General features: G+C 36.3%; 2 protein-coding genes across 2 annotated transcripts; both read right to left on the bottom strand.

Moving 5' to 3' along the window:
• Positions 1–143: 143 nt before the first annotated feature.
• On the bottom strand, positions 144–11,210 carry LOC113694763 (uncharacterized). The gene is made up of 13 exons (XM_072055044.1): positions 10,606–11,210; positions 9,811–9,985; positions 8,672–8,755; positions 8,161–8,402; positions 7,802–8,045; positions 6,803–6,882; positions 5,734–5,818; positions 5,176–5,307; positions 4,956–5,069; positions 3,114–3,158; positions 2,777–2,861; positions 2,320–2,370; positions 144–720 (listed from the first exon to the last, which is right to left on the bottom strand). The coding sequence occupies exons 1-13, from the start codon at positions 10,788–10,790 to the stop codon at positions 626–628; spliced, it is 1,617 nt and encodes a 538-aa protein (XP_071911145.1). The 5' UTR covers positions 10,791–11,210; the 3' UTR covers positions 144–625.
• Positions 11,211–11,926: 716 nt separating this feature from the next.
• Positions 11,927–13,780, bottom strand: LOC113696316 (protein ALP1-like). Its single transcript, XM_072055045.1, has one exon. It carries the CDS (start codon positions 13,603–13,605, stop codon positions 12,109–12,111), a length of 1,497 nt encoding a protein of 498 aa, XP_071911146.1. The 5' UTR covers positions 13,606–13,780; the 3' UTR covers positions 11,927–12,108.
• Positions 13,781–17,599: the final 3,819 nt, after the last annotated feature.

The following is a 17,599-nucleotide window of genomic DNA, read 5'->3' as shown; positions in this document are numbered from 1 at the left end:
TCTGAAATGTTACAAGAGGATTGATTCTGTCAAAATAAGAGATTCACTTTTATCAAAAGTCCGGGCAAGCTAATAGAGAGGCATCAAAATGGAAGAGGAAAAACTAGTTTAAGAATTATCCGTGCGATCAAAAGACATACAAATCACCAGAACGGGAACAATTTCCATTCACCAAGAAAATCTGCAACCTGTCCATATACAAAATTGGATGACATTTGTCCATAACAACTTGAATCCCTAGGTAACTCGCTCTTTTCGCTCACTTCTCCATTCTAATGTACCGGTCTACACGCACGTAAATGTGCTCAGCGACTTGATATTTTTTCCCCCTAAAAGCAGCTAAAATACAACACTCTGTTTATGGTCATCGAAGGCGTGCTAAAGAATCCAACAAAGTGCATGTAGGAAGTTTGTTAGTGTCTGTACAAGATAAATCCTCTGCAGCGTAGGTAATCACCGACTTCATCAGGCTTGTGTAACTGAGTCAGGTTCAGCAAGAACTTGCTATTGCATTAGGTGCATGCCCATCTGAAGAAAGTTTAATCTGATGAGGTCCAAATTAATCATCAGTTTGAAGGTCCATTTCTTACATACGAAGTTATACACAAAAACATCTGAAGTTGCATCATTGTGAAGAGACATCTGCTGCTGATGAGGCACGTATCAGCACTTCTGCATCATCTGTTGCATACATTCTACAATAGTCCACCTCCGAATCACCTGCAGGGATTCAATGCTCAACAGACTAAAAACTTTTTGTTTCTTGTTTCTTCAATAGACTAAAAACTTATACAACAACAAATTGAAATAACATAACTAGTCCCTCGAACTCCAAGTAGTATCCATTTACGGGTTTGCATCTACATAGGTGCCCTTAACCCATAATTTAAGTATATACTATTTTAAGTTTACATCTAGTCTAGATATAACGCATGATTATTTAAAGAAGCTCAAATCAAATGTAGATTGGCTGACAGTTGGAAAAAGTCATTATGGTGAATTTAGCATACTAACAGGACAACACAAGGTTTAAACAGTACTTTCTTTCTTCTCTCTCTCAACCAGATCTCACTCCACCAACTTTCCACTTTCCCCTCCTTCCCTCAGTGCCTCATTTTATTTTCCACTCATTCCAGAAATTCTCAATCCAGTTATCACCATCACCTTTCCAGGTTAACCCTACCCATTGTTGAGTTCATCCCAACTTCATATACAATTAACTATTACCGTGCATTCCCCAATATCACACAAAATTAACTAATACCTTGCATAAAAATGGACCGAGAGCCATTTATGCATCATAGACACTATTCAAAACAAAAATTGTTCTAAATTCTCTCGTCTGTCTGTGCATGCACACATGTATATACATATGCATATGTCACTCCTGTCTCTCTTCCCTCTCCATACTCTCTGCATCTGTGTCCATGTACAAAATATTCAAACATACCTTGGCACCATCTGATCTAGATGATAACCACTCAAGTTGTCAAAACAACCAATATCAACTCTATCTGAGGCTGACAGTTTGAAAGATGCACAAATACCTCGTAAGGCACTTACCTCACAATCTAAATGACCACTTACCCTATAAGTACTTAATACCCTTGAGCTGGAGCAACTACATTAACATTCAGCAAGTTATCAGGTGTTACATCTGCCAACTGACCCGTCTTAAAAATTTTCTGTCTACATTTAAATAAAAAGTTGTTTACTCTTGGCAAAAAAATTAAAGAAGGTAGTCATCAACTTTTTTGTGACTTAGATCCTTTTGCCAGCAAAAACAACTCAAATATGTCGACCATCACCTATGCTAATTTAAAGTTATATTAACTGACTAAAGGTGGAATAGCATAGGGTGCAATTGGACATCAGGTCAGCAAAAGTATTTAGAGTGGCAGGAAGGGATAAACTCAAATATATTCATAGATACTTAGTGCCAAGGTATCTGCAATGGGAGAGGGGAAGAGGTTCATTTCAATTCTTTCACTACTCATTAGTTGATTACTTAGGGATACCAATGAGTTCATTAGGACTCAGGAGTGTGACTCACCTATAAATTTGAAAAGAAAAGGGCAGTTCCAAGAACATAATTTCTGAACAAATGTATAAAGACTACAGTTTTCCAAAAATACCAGTGATACCATCACTTGTTTTTCTACTTAAAATTGAAGCAATGTGAAAGTACTTTATCATTTGGCATGTTCAAGTTCACATATGAGGGAAAAAATTGACGAGCCTAAAATATGAAGGGCTATTTGTCAATTTTCCTTAACATTTGAAAATATCATAAAATGTTGGTATCAGAGAGAATATTACTGCACACAGAAGCATTGGACAACCGCTCAGGTGATACACTGCTTTTACTATCTGCAAGAACAGAAAAAATGGCACTATGTAAGTATCCTATCAATGGTAGTGTATGCATGGACACAAAGATAGAGAACACTTCTCACAGACCAAGTCAATTAACTTCAGAGGAAAAAATAGGAACGAAAAGAGCTAGAAAAAAAAAATACAAGTGCCAGCACCTGTTAAAGACAAAAATAAACTTAAAAGGGCAAACACAAAATTCCCATTATTCTCTTGACGACAAAATTGGTGTCCCTTAAGTCTGCAACTTGGATGTCCCTTTATCTACAGAGGAGGCTTAAGGTCATATCCATGTATCTTGTCAAGAGATTAACCTTTATGAAGACAAATTGGAAATATGTGCAAAAGTATCGGAAGAAACAAAAGGAATTAGAAAACAATTTAACCATGAAGCATCACACACCATGAGATTTGGGCAGTCCTTTAACAGCCTCGAAGTTCTTGTAAGTATACCCAATGAAACTCAAATCCTTAGAAGTCAAATGCATCTGCCAAAAGAATTTCGCAGAAAACATAAGACAGTTGGTCTGCAAAGCACAAGAAAAAGAAAGCAGAAATGTCTATGGACTGATTACTGCAGTTGCTTATAACAATATAATGTAACAATTAAGCACCAATGATGGTATTTCTTAAGCACAATTTTAGACACAAGTCTTGAATAACAATCTGAAGAACTTCTAATATGGAGACATAGCAAGCAAGTCAGAATCCTTTTCCCCTTTTTTATAAAAGATAATTACCTTCCTCAGGTGTCCTGAACTGTTTTTTGCTGGCGGAGGATCCACCTACAAGACAGTTGTAAGATATTCAGACAGATGACTCAACATGATAGATTATTTTAGAAAGAACCAGCAAACACAGGGGTAGACTAAACAAAGGAAAACAACTTGAGTCCCCCAAACTGCCACTTAGCTAGTCACTTTTGCAATCACTTTGGCTCACCAGCAACTAATTGAAGAACTTTTGCTTTTCTTTTACTTATATCTTGGGGTGGAAGTCACGTGTATAGAGGCTGGGTTATGTAACACAAGTACATGGAAATACAGAGAGAAAGGGCATAAAGGCAAAAAAGATGTGCACACCTACACTTGAAGCATGCATTGAAGTCGAAGGTAATGAAACAGGAGTTGCCACCACCTTTTTTCCTGCTAAGTACTAATAAGAAAGTTCTATCTACAAGTTTCATCATATTGACATCCTCGAATAGTACCCCTTGATCAAAATGGATGATTAAGAACAACTATGGTAAGGAAATTAATACGAAAAGGATGAACAAATAATATTTAGAATAGAAGGCTGTCTGCTGACCAAAAGGAGATTGCTGATCATATTTGATGGACTTGAATCGGAAGATCTATATATTTTTGGCAAGAAAAATGCATTCCATGTTTAAAAGGTATTACTGTATTAAGTTTAGCAATCCAGTATTTTAACTGTTTGACATGGAGCCACACCTAGAGCTACAAATGGTTACAGATGGGGGAATTACATGAATGAAAAGAGTATAGGAATGTAAAGTCATGTAAAATATGCCTATCGACTTATTTGCAGCTTCTATCTCGTTGAAGAACACTAAAACTAGTTAGTTGTTGTTGCTAATAAACCTTGTTAATGCACTCTTAACAAACTCCAAACCAAGGTACAATTCTTAGCTTCGTCAAATTAAACTGAGAATGAAATCATCTTACTTCAAAAAATACACATTTAATATTTTATGGGGGAAAAAAGACTCTTAATAGCCTTGAAGGAACATCTGACTCATTCTCATTGAAGATTATTTTTCCTGGAAAGCAATGTAGCTCCCATTTCCCTTAAAAAAAAATTAATCAGCAACTAAATTCATTTCTCCTTTCATGACTAGAAAAATTAACCTCAATTTACTCACACCGGTAGATTTCACTAAACCACTATCCTCTTTTGATCACCCACATTTCAAGTGCTGCTCCTTCTCGTACTCGACTAACTTTTATGATCATTCTCTAGGCTTCATGTTCACAATGTCACCTGAAACTTTCCAAGAACTTCTCAACCTCCCTCAATCATGCTCATTACCACTACCTCATCTATTAATGTCAAGAGCAATACAGCGAGCATTGAATCTCACTCTTTAGTCCAACTAATGCAAGTACACCTCCATCATGATTATTATCAATGAGTGACTTGGAAATTGACTGATTGTACATGATGCCTTTACCTTAGAGAACATTCTTTCCCCAAATCCATGCTAGTCACTTACCTGGTCTGTCACGCCAGACCAATACAAGATCATTTGAAGGCTTATTTGATAACCAAATTGAAAGTGGCAAGCACAGATATGCAAATTTGTCAACTGGAGGTGCATTGTCATAATGAAAATAAAAAACTTGGTACTAGAAAGTAGCTATCCAATTTGACAGGAAAATTTCAGGGAGTAGCTTTTCTATCCATTGAAGACTTCACTTTAGCGGAAATGATGAACAAAAAGTGGAATTTTGCTGAACAGGAGGATATGAAGAAAACTGGAAAAATGACAACCCAATTTTCATGAAAGAACTTGAATAGCATACTAATAGAATCAAAATTTTGTCCAACATTTCTGCTACCTCATCGAATTTCATAAAATTTTGGGTATCAAGTTCTCCATTGACCTCAGGTTTGTATGCTGCGTCCATGCTATAGAGTTTGTCCCAAAGAATGTCTTTGAACCAAGGATGAGCCTGATGAGAAATTATTAGAATAGAGGAGGCAAAGTATATTAATAAATGGTGAAATTAGAGAAAACCACCAAAGCTCCTACACTGTGGTAATGACAAGACAACAAACCTTTATTTGCTCTGCTCCACGAGAACCTAGCCTATGTTCAACATCACAAAGCAGCCTAGAGATCAGGTCCTTTGCTTCAGGGGACAGCCTTGCTTCATCTGGAAATCTCAAGTGATTCTTCCAGTGGACTATCTGGGAAACAAATGTTGCCATGGAAATGCATCACAGCACATCATCATCATCAAGAGACATTGCACTACATTTTCATTTGATTCCCAAGTAAGCGAATTACTATATCCTATGAAGTGGACATATCATATTCCACCGAAAAAGGCCAAGACAGATCTTCAGATTTTTGCTGCATACTATTCTCATAAGTTTTTGTAATTTATCTGTACCATGAGTTGCACAACTTTGGTGCGTTCTTAGTATAACATCTTTTATCTTTGCAAGAAAGAAAAAGATAAAGATAAAGAAGGAATTTTTACAGTGGATCTGGAAACTTTAATCAGATGTTGACCTAATCAGCAGCATTTAGCTAATCTTTAACTAGAATGGCCCCTTGTGAAATCAGTTTATGCTGAATTCAGGTTTAGAAAAGCCACATAGTATGTCTACCTTTCTGCAGGTGGTTATTGGATCATCAGAGTAGAATGGAGGGTAACCAATGAGCATCTCATACATTATAGCACCAAGAGACCACCTGTTAGGAAGGCGCCAATGATACACATTAATTCTGAATCTGTATGCTTAATCAAATCTGCAAATATTCCACAATATCAATGGTTTTAAAATCTATTACACTCTATAGCTACAAACCAGAAGCTACGCGATGCAAAAAGTTTAACACTCCACTAAATGTATTTACAAATTGTTGATAGAAACTTGGTTTCCAGGATAACGTTCTTTTAGTAGGAAGTCCAAAGAGGAATCCACGGGCATGAGTAGCTATAATAATAATGGATAGTTGAAAACACCTAACATTTTAATCAAAAGAGCAAATAATAAATGATAAGTCATCAATTATTAAATTGAAATGTATCAGATCACATATTTTAGTGTACAAGTGCAACAAATGGTTTCCTTTTAAAGAGTTTCAAAAGTTTCAGGACAGCAGGAAATAGCTTAACAAACAAGCAGGTGCTTCTTAATCCTCTAGGACTCAGATAAACAGGGAAAGACTTGGTGATATCCTTCTTGCTACAGAAAATATTAAGGGAAACACAAATTACATCTATCTCTTATATTTCTCTTAATAAGCTAGACGAGTTTTACGTCTTTCATGGTATCTTTCAGTCAATTACCACAAGTTGTTCAATGCAGTATTAGACACTAGCTTCGACAAACTTCCGATATGTTATCCTGAACCTTGAAACGCATAAAGATCTCAAGCTTCTGGGATATGATTAATTTTCTGAATTTGATTCAGAATATTTATGCTTCAGTGTAGTTGTGTTTTATATTTCTGACTTAAGAAGGATAATTGTTTCTCTAGAATGGTATGCCTAATTTTGCTTAGGCACATGCCTATGCACCTCTCCCCCTCCCCAATTACTGATCTTGGTTCACCATTATGAGTTCCTAGTCCTTCCCAGACATTGAAACAACAGCAACTCAATGCAGCCTTCCTGATAAACAAAATGTCAACCACATTTCACAAACAAAGAATCATTGTTATTAAACTAACCAATCGCACTCCATGCTGTAGCCTCTCTTCAGCAACACTTCTGGAGCAATATAGTCAGGTGTGCCCACAGTTGAAAATGCCTGTGGTCAAAGTAGAATGAATGGGCATCAGACAACCTAATCACTATAAACAAAAACTTTTGCTGTACATATTGAACCATCTTAAATTAAACAAGAATTGTAAATCTATAACGTCAGACAGGATATCACATAATCTTTCTACTGCTTCCTTCAAGGACAGAAGAGGCACTCTGAGATTTTTCGACCTGGTTCCACTCGAGATTATGAATTTCGTGCTGAACCTAGAAAGACTTTGTGGTTATTAATAACTTAGTCAGTCTCCCAAACAACGTTTCAAAAAATGGAAGCTCAAAAAAGGAGGCCTGAACTTTGCAAGTGATGGTAGCCCCTGAGTGATTTCAATGCTTGCAGTTAGCCCTGATGTATTGCAGTAGCATTTATCAATGCACATCAAGATGTAGGAGGCAAGAGGGAGAGAGAAAGAGAATTTCTCCCCTGGTGAGGATATGGGAAAAAGAACAAAGATTTATTACTGCCAAATTCCATATGAAACCTAGTTTACTAGAACCTTTGAAGGTACTCCTTGTCAAAGACTGAAAAAAGTTGTCACCTAAGGTCCTAAGGCTCAAACTGAAGTTAATAGATATTTCTGCATGTCTTGAACAGACTCCCTTCATAAGTTGGAAACTCTTTTAAAGGGTCAAGCACATAAAACTACTTGACATGGTACTCCTTTAAGATCTCAAATTCTGAAAATCCAAAGGAGTTTTATCTTCCTCCTGATCTTCATGTTAAGTTAACAGCAGATACTTGGTTTTCATGCATTCCAATGACCAGCCAGGTTAATATCACAAACAGTTAAAGCTAAATGTTTCTGTATGATGTAGTATAAGATGAAATGATAACATTGACTTTGAAACCAACTTACATCATTCAAGTAAATATTGTAAGCGAAAATACGAGTTTATTATTGGCTTACTAATTTTCTCCTATTTTTTTGCCAATGCTGCAATTGTTCAAGAGAGCTATTCCAAAAACTTCCATTTCCTTTATCGGGAAAGCAGCCATTGGGAACGACTGATCCCTTCGTACTTGGATCACCCATCACCTCATTTTCATTTATAGGAGTTAAATTTGAACAGTCAAGAGGCTTGCAGAGACCAAAATCAGAAAGTTTCAGGTGACCATTTTTGTCCAACAGAAGGTTGTCAGGTTTAATATCCCTGTGTTGAACAATAATACTATTAAACAAGAAAAAGAATCTAAATAATTAACTTTAGAACAACCAATAATTAGGTCAATAGTTCATAAATGTGTCACCAAAAGCCTAATACCAACCTGTGGATGTAGTTATGCTTATGGATCGACTCTATAGCCAGGACACTTTGAGCAATGTAAAACTTTGCAACAGTTTCAGTTAATGTCTCCTCTCTCATAAGCAAAGTCATCATATCTCCTCCAGGCAGGTACTCCATTACGAGATACAAGTAGTCAGCATCTTGAAAAGAATAATAGAGCTTTACAATGAAGTAACTAGCAACTTCTGCAAGAAGGTTTCTTTCAGCTCGAACATGGTCAACCTACAACATGCACAAGCAATCGTAAAGAGGACATTTCACTGAGTTGTAGAACTATTAAACCCAAAAAAAAAAAAAAGAAGTCAAAAGCAAATGCAGGAGAAAACAAGTTTGGTACAAGAAACATGCAGAATGGATATCATAAAGAATTACAACTTCTGACCGAGTTGCTGTCTCAAAATATGTGAAATTTAGTTCCAAGGTGTATGACATCCACACGTTCTTATTATAAGTAACAGACAGGAACCACAAGGAAACAGATTAAAGTGCACCTGTCCCCTACTAAGCATTTCAGACTTCTTCAACTTTTTCATTGCATATATTTCACCAGATTTCTTGTCCTGACACAACCTAACCTGTAATAGAAATTGAGTATAAGCACAACAACATAAGAGTTAAGATAAAATGCACGAATAATATTTCACCAAATGACAACTTTCCAATAGAAGATATGACACGAGAAAAAAGAAAAACAGAGAGGCGTAACCAAATGGGAAAGTGAGCATTAAGCACTTAGGCACTTCCAATAAGACTTCCTACGTTGGGGTAAAAGTAGTCTCAGGTATCTTTTTGATCCAACGCCCCAAACATGTTTTCAATTACTATGCAAACCATATGTTCTATATCAATTAGCACACATTTAAGTTTGGCACAGGGTTATACCACATATTCTAGTCTAAGAATCATTCTGGAATAGGTTCAACAACATGCACACAAGCTTTTCCATGACCAGGTTTCTAACAATTAAAAATCCAGCAAGATAAGACTGCCACTTTGCAGATGCTATGCCCAACTGGCCAGGCGTGACCAGCATGTTCCTACCAATATGCAAAACAATAAAAGCTATGCCTTTAAGGTAAATGAATAAAAAATAATGCATAAAATTTACTTACTTCTAGCAGAATAAGTTAAAGAAGCCTCTTTATTAAGTGAAAGAAGTCAGCAAGAAAATGAGAACAGAGCCACATTACAAGTAAAGAAATTATCACAGAAGGGAAAAAGCAGGCGAAAAAGAAAGGAATAGTTTAAATGGATTTCACCATAAGAATATGGTTGTCAATTGTTGGCATAAGATTATGAATAACTCAGATTGTCATTGTTAACTGTTGACATAAGACTATGGATGACTCAGACTATGAATAAGTTAACAGCTGGGGATACAAAAGTCTGCTACCTAGCTGCAGGTAAAACAATCTAATAATTAATTGAGGACTATAAAAATGGCAATGAGAAATCCTAACTCAGATTTCGACACTATTGGCAAGGGTCACAAACTCAGATTTCAATCTAATATAGATCACAAACATCCAAGAACAATGAAGAAATCGCAGGTGACCAGAAGTAAAAATCAATCAATCTAATAGAGGGAATGCAGAAGCTAAAAACCTAACTAGATGTAGAAATCTCAAACCTCTCCAAAGGCTCCTCTTCCTATTATTGTCAAAAGCTGAAAATCAGCAACGGATATCTTATGTCGTTTAAGTCTCATATACTCTGTCTCCTTACGCTCCAAATCCTTCAAAAGATTAAGCTGCTCCTCCTCTGATACATCTGAACATGCTAACTTTGTTTCAAGTGCCGAGCGCCTGGAAGTTTTGTTTGTAAGATGATATTAGAAGCTCCAAAGAACATACGAGAACTCATTGGTAAAGACAGATGAAAATATGGGAGGAGCAAAATGTAAGACCCAAAAAAAAAAATTTAACTTCTATACCTATAAGTGTTCAACATGTAAATGTTATAGACTAGCTACACCTCCCACAAACCAACACGCATAATATCGTTGCAGTATCAGGTGCCAAACAGCTTTTGGAGATAATGAATCAAATTTGAGTTACAAATAAACGATCATAAGATCATCATCTTGATACCATGGAAAATGTGCATATAGGGAAGTCATGTAAGGTCCTTTTTATCTTAGTTGTTTGCAATCTCCAAATCACACGCAGGGTTTACAGGAGTTTGTAATCAATAGCAAAAATCACAGCCAAGCAACGAGGCAAATAAACTAAATGACCATGTCATACATGAACTACAAAATCAATATCCTTATTACGCAGAATTCATTTCAAGAAAATGGTGAGACGCAGGTATTGGCCTGGATATTTTTGAAGCTTTCGTATGTATATATTCATTGAGCGGATTATCAGGAAAGGATACAAATGAAAATGCACAGAATAAAATTTTTTTTTTTTTTAAAAGGGACCTTTCTTTGCGCTGTTGAATGAGTTTCATATGAGCTCTATAGTGATCCTCAATGTATTTCTTGGCGGCAGCAACTCGTTCCAATGTTAAGGTAGACATGAGCTGCTCGTCGGATTCTACGTCCAGCTCCTCCGCCGGCGCCGCCAACACCTTTCCCTCCACCTCTTCCCCTACCTGCCTCTCCATATCTTTCAGAATACGTATTTATCTGCGTATATATCCACGAACCGCTGTCTCAGCATGAATATACGCACACCTGTATATACGGATATGTTACGTATATAGGTGGTGTGGCGTGGGAACAATTGGGGAAGATTGAGACAGCGGAAGCGGGACAGGGAAAACGCAAACCGAAGTAGAAAAACAGAGTACAAAAGGGAAGGGAAGGGAAGGGCAGGAGGTGAATTATGGAACGGAACGGGAGCTTCAGAAATCACAACAGCCCGTTTCTCCTCCGCATTTTGCTATTAACGTGGAGGACGACAGGTGGATGGGTCCCGCAAGGTGAAGGGACCCACAGGCTTGCTGAGCGGCCATTAAGTTGACCAACACATCGCCCTGATTATGACGACGACGTCGTCGTGGTCGCTCGTGTTAACTTTAATTATGGCACTTTTGCCCAAAAGGCCAGGAAAAAAAAAGCTTGGGTAAGACTTGAATCAGGGAGGAGGAGATAACCTGTAAACCAATCTGACCAACTTGTAATCAATTCTGGAGCTTAGAATTACGGCTCAACCCGACTGGAAGAGGGGGCTTTTTTTTTTAATCATCTTTTTATTTCTTACATATCAAATTATTACAATAATTTAAAAAAAAAATCTAAAAAAATGCAATTCAAACATTTAGCTTTCTGTCTTCCCTAGCAACAGTTTCGAATTTTTCAATAGAAAGAGAAACTAGAAGCATGTCACAACTGTTGCTGATGCCCATAAATAAACCAAAGGATATCCTAACTTCAACTGCTGGTCATTTTGTTTCCTTAACAAGGACACTTGACGCAAAAAGCGAGTCAACCCAATTCCTGCTGCCCTTACCTAATTATTTTCATCGACGAAGCACAATGACGAAAATCTCCGTTCAGTCAAAATGGCAGAAATTTGACATCATGCTTGACCGCAAAAAAGCTAGTTAACAGCAACTCATATGGTTACGTGCATATAATCAATTTCCCCTGTGGAAGGAACAAATTCCATTCATCCTCAAGGATCAATTTTTCCTGTCTGAACAATAAGCATGTGAAATTGGAACTTCGTGCAGTTTTTGATCCTCGAACCGCAGAAGGAAAACGAAGATAACAGGGGAGATAGTTGCAGGGCTAAATATTAATCAATCTCAAAAGAAGCGCAGCCTGATGGATTCTATTAATTCAAAAGGTGAAAGAAATCGTCTACAAATTTCAAAGAATTACAATGGAATTTTATTCTATAGCATGACTGAGACAAGAGCCATGAAAAAAAATCAATCTGTGAATAGAAGCGCTAAGAAAAGTTCAGACATCTTCTAACTACAAAAAGGTAGTGCCTGCCAGGTTATGGTGCAACAGCTTGTGTGCAATTTGATCTCTAGCCTGAAATGCATTCATGGACCTCACAGGATTCTCAGGTACCACTTCATCGTCAAACAATTCGAATCTCAGCTCTGGACTCATTCCCTCATCCCTTATTTCACATATGTTATGCAGTACACAGCATGCCCCAAGCAGAATTGGCAAGTCCTGGAGCTTAACTTCTGTCCTCTTCTGCAAGCACCTCCATCGAGCTTTCAATCGCATAAATGCTTCTTTGGCAATATTCTGAACTTCTCCAACCTTCTCATTGAGAGCATGCTGAGTCCAAGTAAGATTCTGCCTTGTGTATGGAACTAGTACCCAATCCATAAGTGGAAATCCTGCATTTCCGACAACCCAAACATCCTTCAAAAGTCCTCTATTTGCTCTCTGATACAAAGCAGACTGTTCCAAAACCTTATCATCAGTCATTGAACCAGGCCATCCAACACAAATATCAGTAAAAACACCTTTAGGATCAACGACCCCCTGAACCGTAATCGAATAAGACGTCTTCTGATTCCTCTCAGTATGCCTCTTGTTAAAATAAGAGGCAACACTAACCTTAGGAGCTATAATTGGAACATGGCTTGTATAAATCGAACCAGCCACATCTGCTACCCCAGAAATCATTTCAAAACCTCTCTTGACTTCCCTCATATTCTCCTCACTAGGCCACTGCAAAAACTTAGGCATCAAAACATTCCTGATTGCAGAACAAACCTCAAGGACAAGCTTATGACAAGTTGAGATTCCCAATCCAAATCGCTTCGACACCTCCCGGAGAGGCTCCCCCGTAGCCAATCTCCATATACAAACCGCAACCCGTTGGCGAACCGGAATAGCCAAACGCAGCATTGTATCCTTCTTCGTAACAACTGACTCAAGCTCATCACAAATCATATCAAAAGTGGCTTTACTCATCCGAAAAGCTTTCCTGAACTCCTCCTCCGGAAAATCGGCGCTATTACAATGCTCCCACCAAGCTTTTGATCGATCCTTTACCCATAATCTCCTCTGCGAGCTGGTTCCTGCTTCTGATGCTCCAACTTCAGGCGAACTCCGACGAGCCCTTTTGGATTCGGAGGCAGTTCCAATAGCATCCTCTTTCATTTCTCTCATTGGACTTGTACTTGAGGGCGACTGAGAGAAAGAAGCCAGAGATGGAAAGAGAAGGAATTCGTCTTCTTGCTGCTGTTCTTGTTGTTTGTTATCGCTATCAAAAGTCAAGAAAGTGTTAACAAAGTCCTGAATCGAGGAAGAAGTAGGCTCGTGATCGACCCTTTTTCTTTTCTTGGAGAGATTAATATTAATCTGAGAGGAGGAAGAAGAAGACGTATTGTTGGCAGGAATAGCAATGGGATCCAATTCTTGAAAGAAACTGAATAAGTTAGAAGAGAGGTAATCTTCACTACTACTACCACTATATGGTGACGAGAAAGATGAAATTTCCATAATGGTGTGAAAGCAGTACTTGATATTTTGTTGAATAAAGATGTGAACACCAAGGATTGTTTGAACTATAAAAAGATTGAGATTGGGGAAGGTCTTATAGAAATGGAGATGATAGGAAGGACGAAGAAGGAAGCGCGTGTGGGTGGGAACACGGAGAGGAAGATTCAGAGGGGATGAGGGTGGGGATGTTTGACGGTGACTCGGACAGTTTGTACGGAGAATTTGGGCAAATATAAGCCTTTTTCTTGGGTTATCGTGACATGGGGAGCGTACGCGGTTCGTTACTCGGAGGTTTTTGTTTTTTATTAGTTTTGGTTGCTGGGTTGGTATGATAATCAGGGGGTGCCAGGGAATATAATAGAATAGAGCCACGTTTGGAAATTGAAGGAAGACTTGTTTCGTATTGGAACTTAGAAGTTTCGTCAAAAGGCGGACTGGGGCTTCGGTTGGGGAAGAAGGAAAGGGTGGAGAAAGTGTCGAAAGTGCTGGCTATGCTCTCCGACCTGATGGTCTGAAAAAATGAGGGGTTTCAACTGAAAATGGAATTTCTAAGGTCTGTAGGTCTATCTCTGTACTTGTCTACCCTATTTAGGACATTGATGGTGGACATGGAAAACAGCAAAAAAGGACTGTAACTAACAAAGAAAACTCAAAATGCATACATATAAATTAGGATTGAAAGACACTTGAATCGAGTTTGGACCAGCATGAGTGAACTTGTTTGGTCAATTAATCAAGTCAAGTTGGAACAGTATTTTGATTCAGTAAACTTTTAAACTCGGTATGATTTTGATTCAATTAGCAAAAAACTTGAATTTTTAAGTTGGAACAGTATTTTGCATTCAGTAAACTTTTAAACTCGGTATGATCTTGATTCAATTAGCAAAAAACTTGAATTTATGGATAAAAAAATTCAAGTTACTTTAATAAAAACTCGTTTGAAATCAGTTCGATGAAAAAACGTGTTACCAAAAATAATAATAATAACCAACAAGTTAAATTGAACACAATTTCAAGTTTATTAGAATAATTAAATAAACTTAAATATTAAGACGCTCTCAAATCAAACCATGGGACTCAACACAGAGAAAGTTGTTTGGCAAAATGTGATTTATGTTGATGTGCAATTCATCAAAATTTTGGGGTTTGGTTGGATTAGTAATACATGTAATTGGGACGTTGCATATATATATATATATACATCTTCATCTTCACCCATCTATTTTTGCTTCCTCAAATATTTTAATTACGCATAAAAAATCACCTCTCCACTCTAAATCCTTTTTCCAACACTACAAACCTCCTTCACATTAAAATAATTTCCCAGATTGAGACTTAGGAATATTGAAATTAACTTGTTGCGAAAACATTTTTCCCACCAGTTCATTTAATTGTCAAATTCCCCAATATCGGATTACGTCACATGTTACCTCACATGTTACGTCACATCTTACGTCACATATTACGTCATGGTTATCTAATTGACAATTTGACTATCGGACCTTCCTATTTCATGTCGCAATCAATAAATAAATCTCTTCAAGTAGTCTTCAGGGCACAACAATGCCAGTTAGCATTCAATGAAGTGTCAAAGGCAACTAACTTCCTTTTGGAAAAATGTGGATTATGTTGATGTACAATTCATCAGCTCTTTTGAGGTTTGGTTGGACTGGTTATACTACATGTAATTGAGGTATTGACTCATTATAAAATGCGAAAAAAAAGGGGAAGGAAAATTTGAACGCTGACTTCTGGTTCTTGAAACATCAATCTTAACCACCAATGAAAAGGTCATTAACCAGTTGTCATCTCCTACTTACAAATTTTCTTTTTTATTTATTTTCATTGTTCAAATCTTTGACAACACAATACAAAAAACATTTGTTCATCAACTCTTCGATTTCTTACAAGTAATTTGCAACCATTTGCAACGAGAAGAACTTTGGTGTTTAGCAATTATAAATTACAAATTATGTTTATCCTGAAATTCATGTCAAATCAACCTTAATTAAGATAAAGGTTATAAGAAAAACGTAGACCCTAGTCCTCCTATGTGTGAACATTGATGAAGTCTTTATTCATTTTCTAAAACCAAAAGATAATGGCAATTTTCAGTGGAAATTTTCACGGTATATAAGTCCATTGACTCTTATATTCAATTCCGCAAAGTTTTCCTTGTAACTTCTTGTGGATAGAGTATTATTCCAAATAATTATTTGGAATAATTACTGTAGTATTTTTTGTGATATGATGTATGTGAGATAAAAATTTGGTTGGGAATATAAAAAGATGGATTAAGAAATGTATTTATGATGCAAACAAAAAATTTGCTATCCAAACATAGCCATCAAAAAGTAAAGATATCTAAGCTCCATTTGGATTAGCTGTTTTTTAGAGTGTTTTTAAAAAATTTTGCTGTAACAGAGTTTTTAAAGTATATTTTAGAATATATTTTGAAATATTTGAAAGTAGTAGAGTTTTTAGAATATATTTTGAGTTTTTTTTAAACATTAAAAAAAAATTTAGACTACTTTTTAGAGTACCTTTTAGGCTACTTTTTAAAAAAATTTATAGTATTTGAAAAATTAATTTTTGAAAACTTATTACTTAATTTTGATCTGTTTTATAATCCTTTTTTCCACGACAAAACTCGTGAAAGCTTATCCACAATTTAATAATTTGCGCTCGCACCCTGTGCATTGGAAATTACAGGGATAGGATCTACATCTTCGTCTATACTGTCTCACAGTCTGTGTCTGCTTTCTCAAATAATTTAATACTAACACATAAAAAATCACCTCTCCAGTCTAAATCATATTTTCAATACTAGAATCCTGCTTAAATTTAAAACCAATCCCAGCTTGTTGCAAAAGCATTTTCCCGAAGTCCATTTAATTGACAAATTATAGTGCTAAATCCAATATTATTGGATAAATATGACTATCGGACCTTTTTCTATTGTGTATTGCGATCAATTAATAAATATCTTCAACAATGCCGGTTAGCGGTCAATGAAATGTCAAAGGCAGGCAATTTCCTTTGGATAATTTGTCAAAAAGGCAATGATGAACATCCCAATTAACAAAGTACGTGTTTTAATACTCTATCTCATTGATAAATGCTCATAAACACACGTATAAAGTCCCTTTCAACTATTTTGTCCAGTTACGTTATATGATCACCAAATTTTGCTTTATTTAAATTTCAGACCGTCCCCAAAAAGCTTTGTATACGGCACACTACTATTGACCTTAATTAGCTATACCAAATACATGATATTACCAGTTTATCCTACTTTTTTTTTATTAGCTTTGTTAGGTAATACAAGTATTAAAAAAAGAAAGATATTAGATAGTGATACTAAACTAATAATGGGGCAACTATGTATTTTGACTATCTTTTCGCGTATGTTAAATTGATTTGCACGAAAATGAATCTTGGCGAATAAAGGGGGAAATTAAGATCAACTGAAAATTTTCCAAAGAAATAAAAAAACTTCAAGTCAAGAGTTAGATTTTAAATGTCGCAACATTGAAGTGAAATTTGTTATTTAGCCAACTTACGCCAGACACCTTTACTACATTTTTTCTAAAATTAAAATTTCAATTTGGCTAGATGCTAGTTTTTTTTAAAAAAATTATAGTTAATTTAGGAAAATGCCTAAATGCAAGGAGCATTGTGAATGTATGTATTTATATGATAAGATAGATGCAGTTTAAATGTGTCAACGTGTGTCCAGAAAAATAGTCTTAATACTTTTATAAGATTTACTCTATTTATTATCCATATTCTTTGTTCCCTGATAATTGTATACAAATTCTACCTTCCATATTTACCTAATTTATCTCATACAATAATTAATTCAAAAAGTTGCAATTGTAGAGAAGGGGGGTGGGGGGAGATAAAAGAGAAACATGAAAGATTTTTGAGGTGGTATGTTAAAATATGTAGTACAAAATAAAAGATTTTAGAAAATTTTTTTAGCCGCCCTCCC

This window comes from Coffea arabica, chromosome 6e, assembly GCF_036785885.1.
Source record: "Coffea arabica cultivar ET-39 chromosome 6e, Coffea Arabica ET-39 HiFi, whole genome shotgun sequence".
In the NCBI taxonomy this organism is placed as follows: Eukaryota; Viridiplantae; Streptophyta; class Magnoliopsida; order Gentianales; family Rubiaceae; genus Coffea; species Coffea arabica.
This window is presented reverse-complemented; position numbering and strand designations above follow the sequence as displayed.

Bases quoted from the DNA above. Each gene is read 5' to 3' on its own strand.
- LOC113694763 (XM_072055044.1), bottom strand. From the start codon at position 10,790: ATGGAGAGGCAGGTAGGGGAAGAGGTGGAGGGAAAGGTGTTGGCGGCG. The intron at 8,403-8,671 runs GTGCACTTTAAT...TGCATGTTGTAG, and splicing joins AAATGCTTAGTAGGGGACAG to GTTGACCATGTTCGAGCTGA. The intron at 2,371-2,776 runs GTGTGTGATGCT...CTGTTCTTGCAG, and splicing joins AGGACTGCCCAAATCTCATG to ATAGTAAAAGCAGTGTATCA.
- LOC113696316 (XM_072055045.1), bottom strand. From the start codon at position 13,605: ATGGAAATTTCATCTTTCTCGTCACCATATAGTGGTAGTAGTAGTGAA.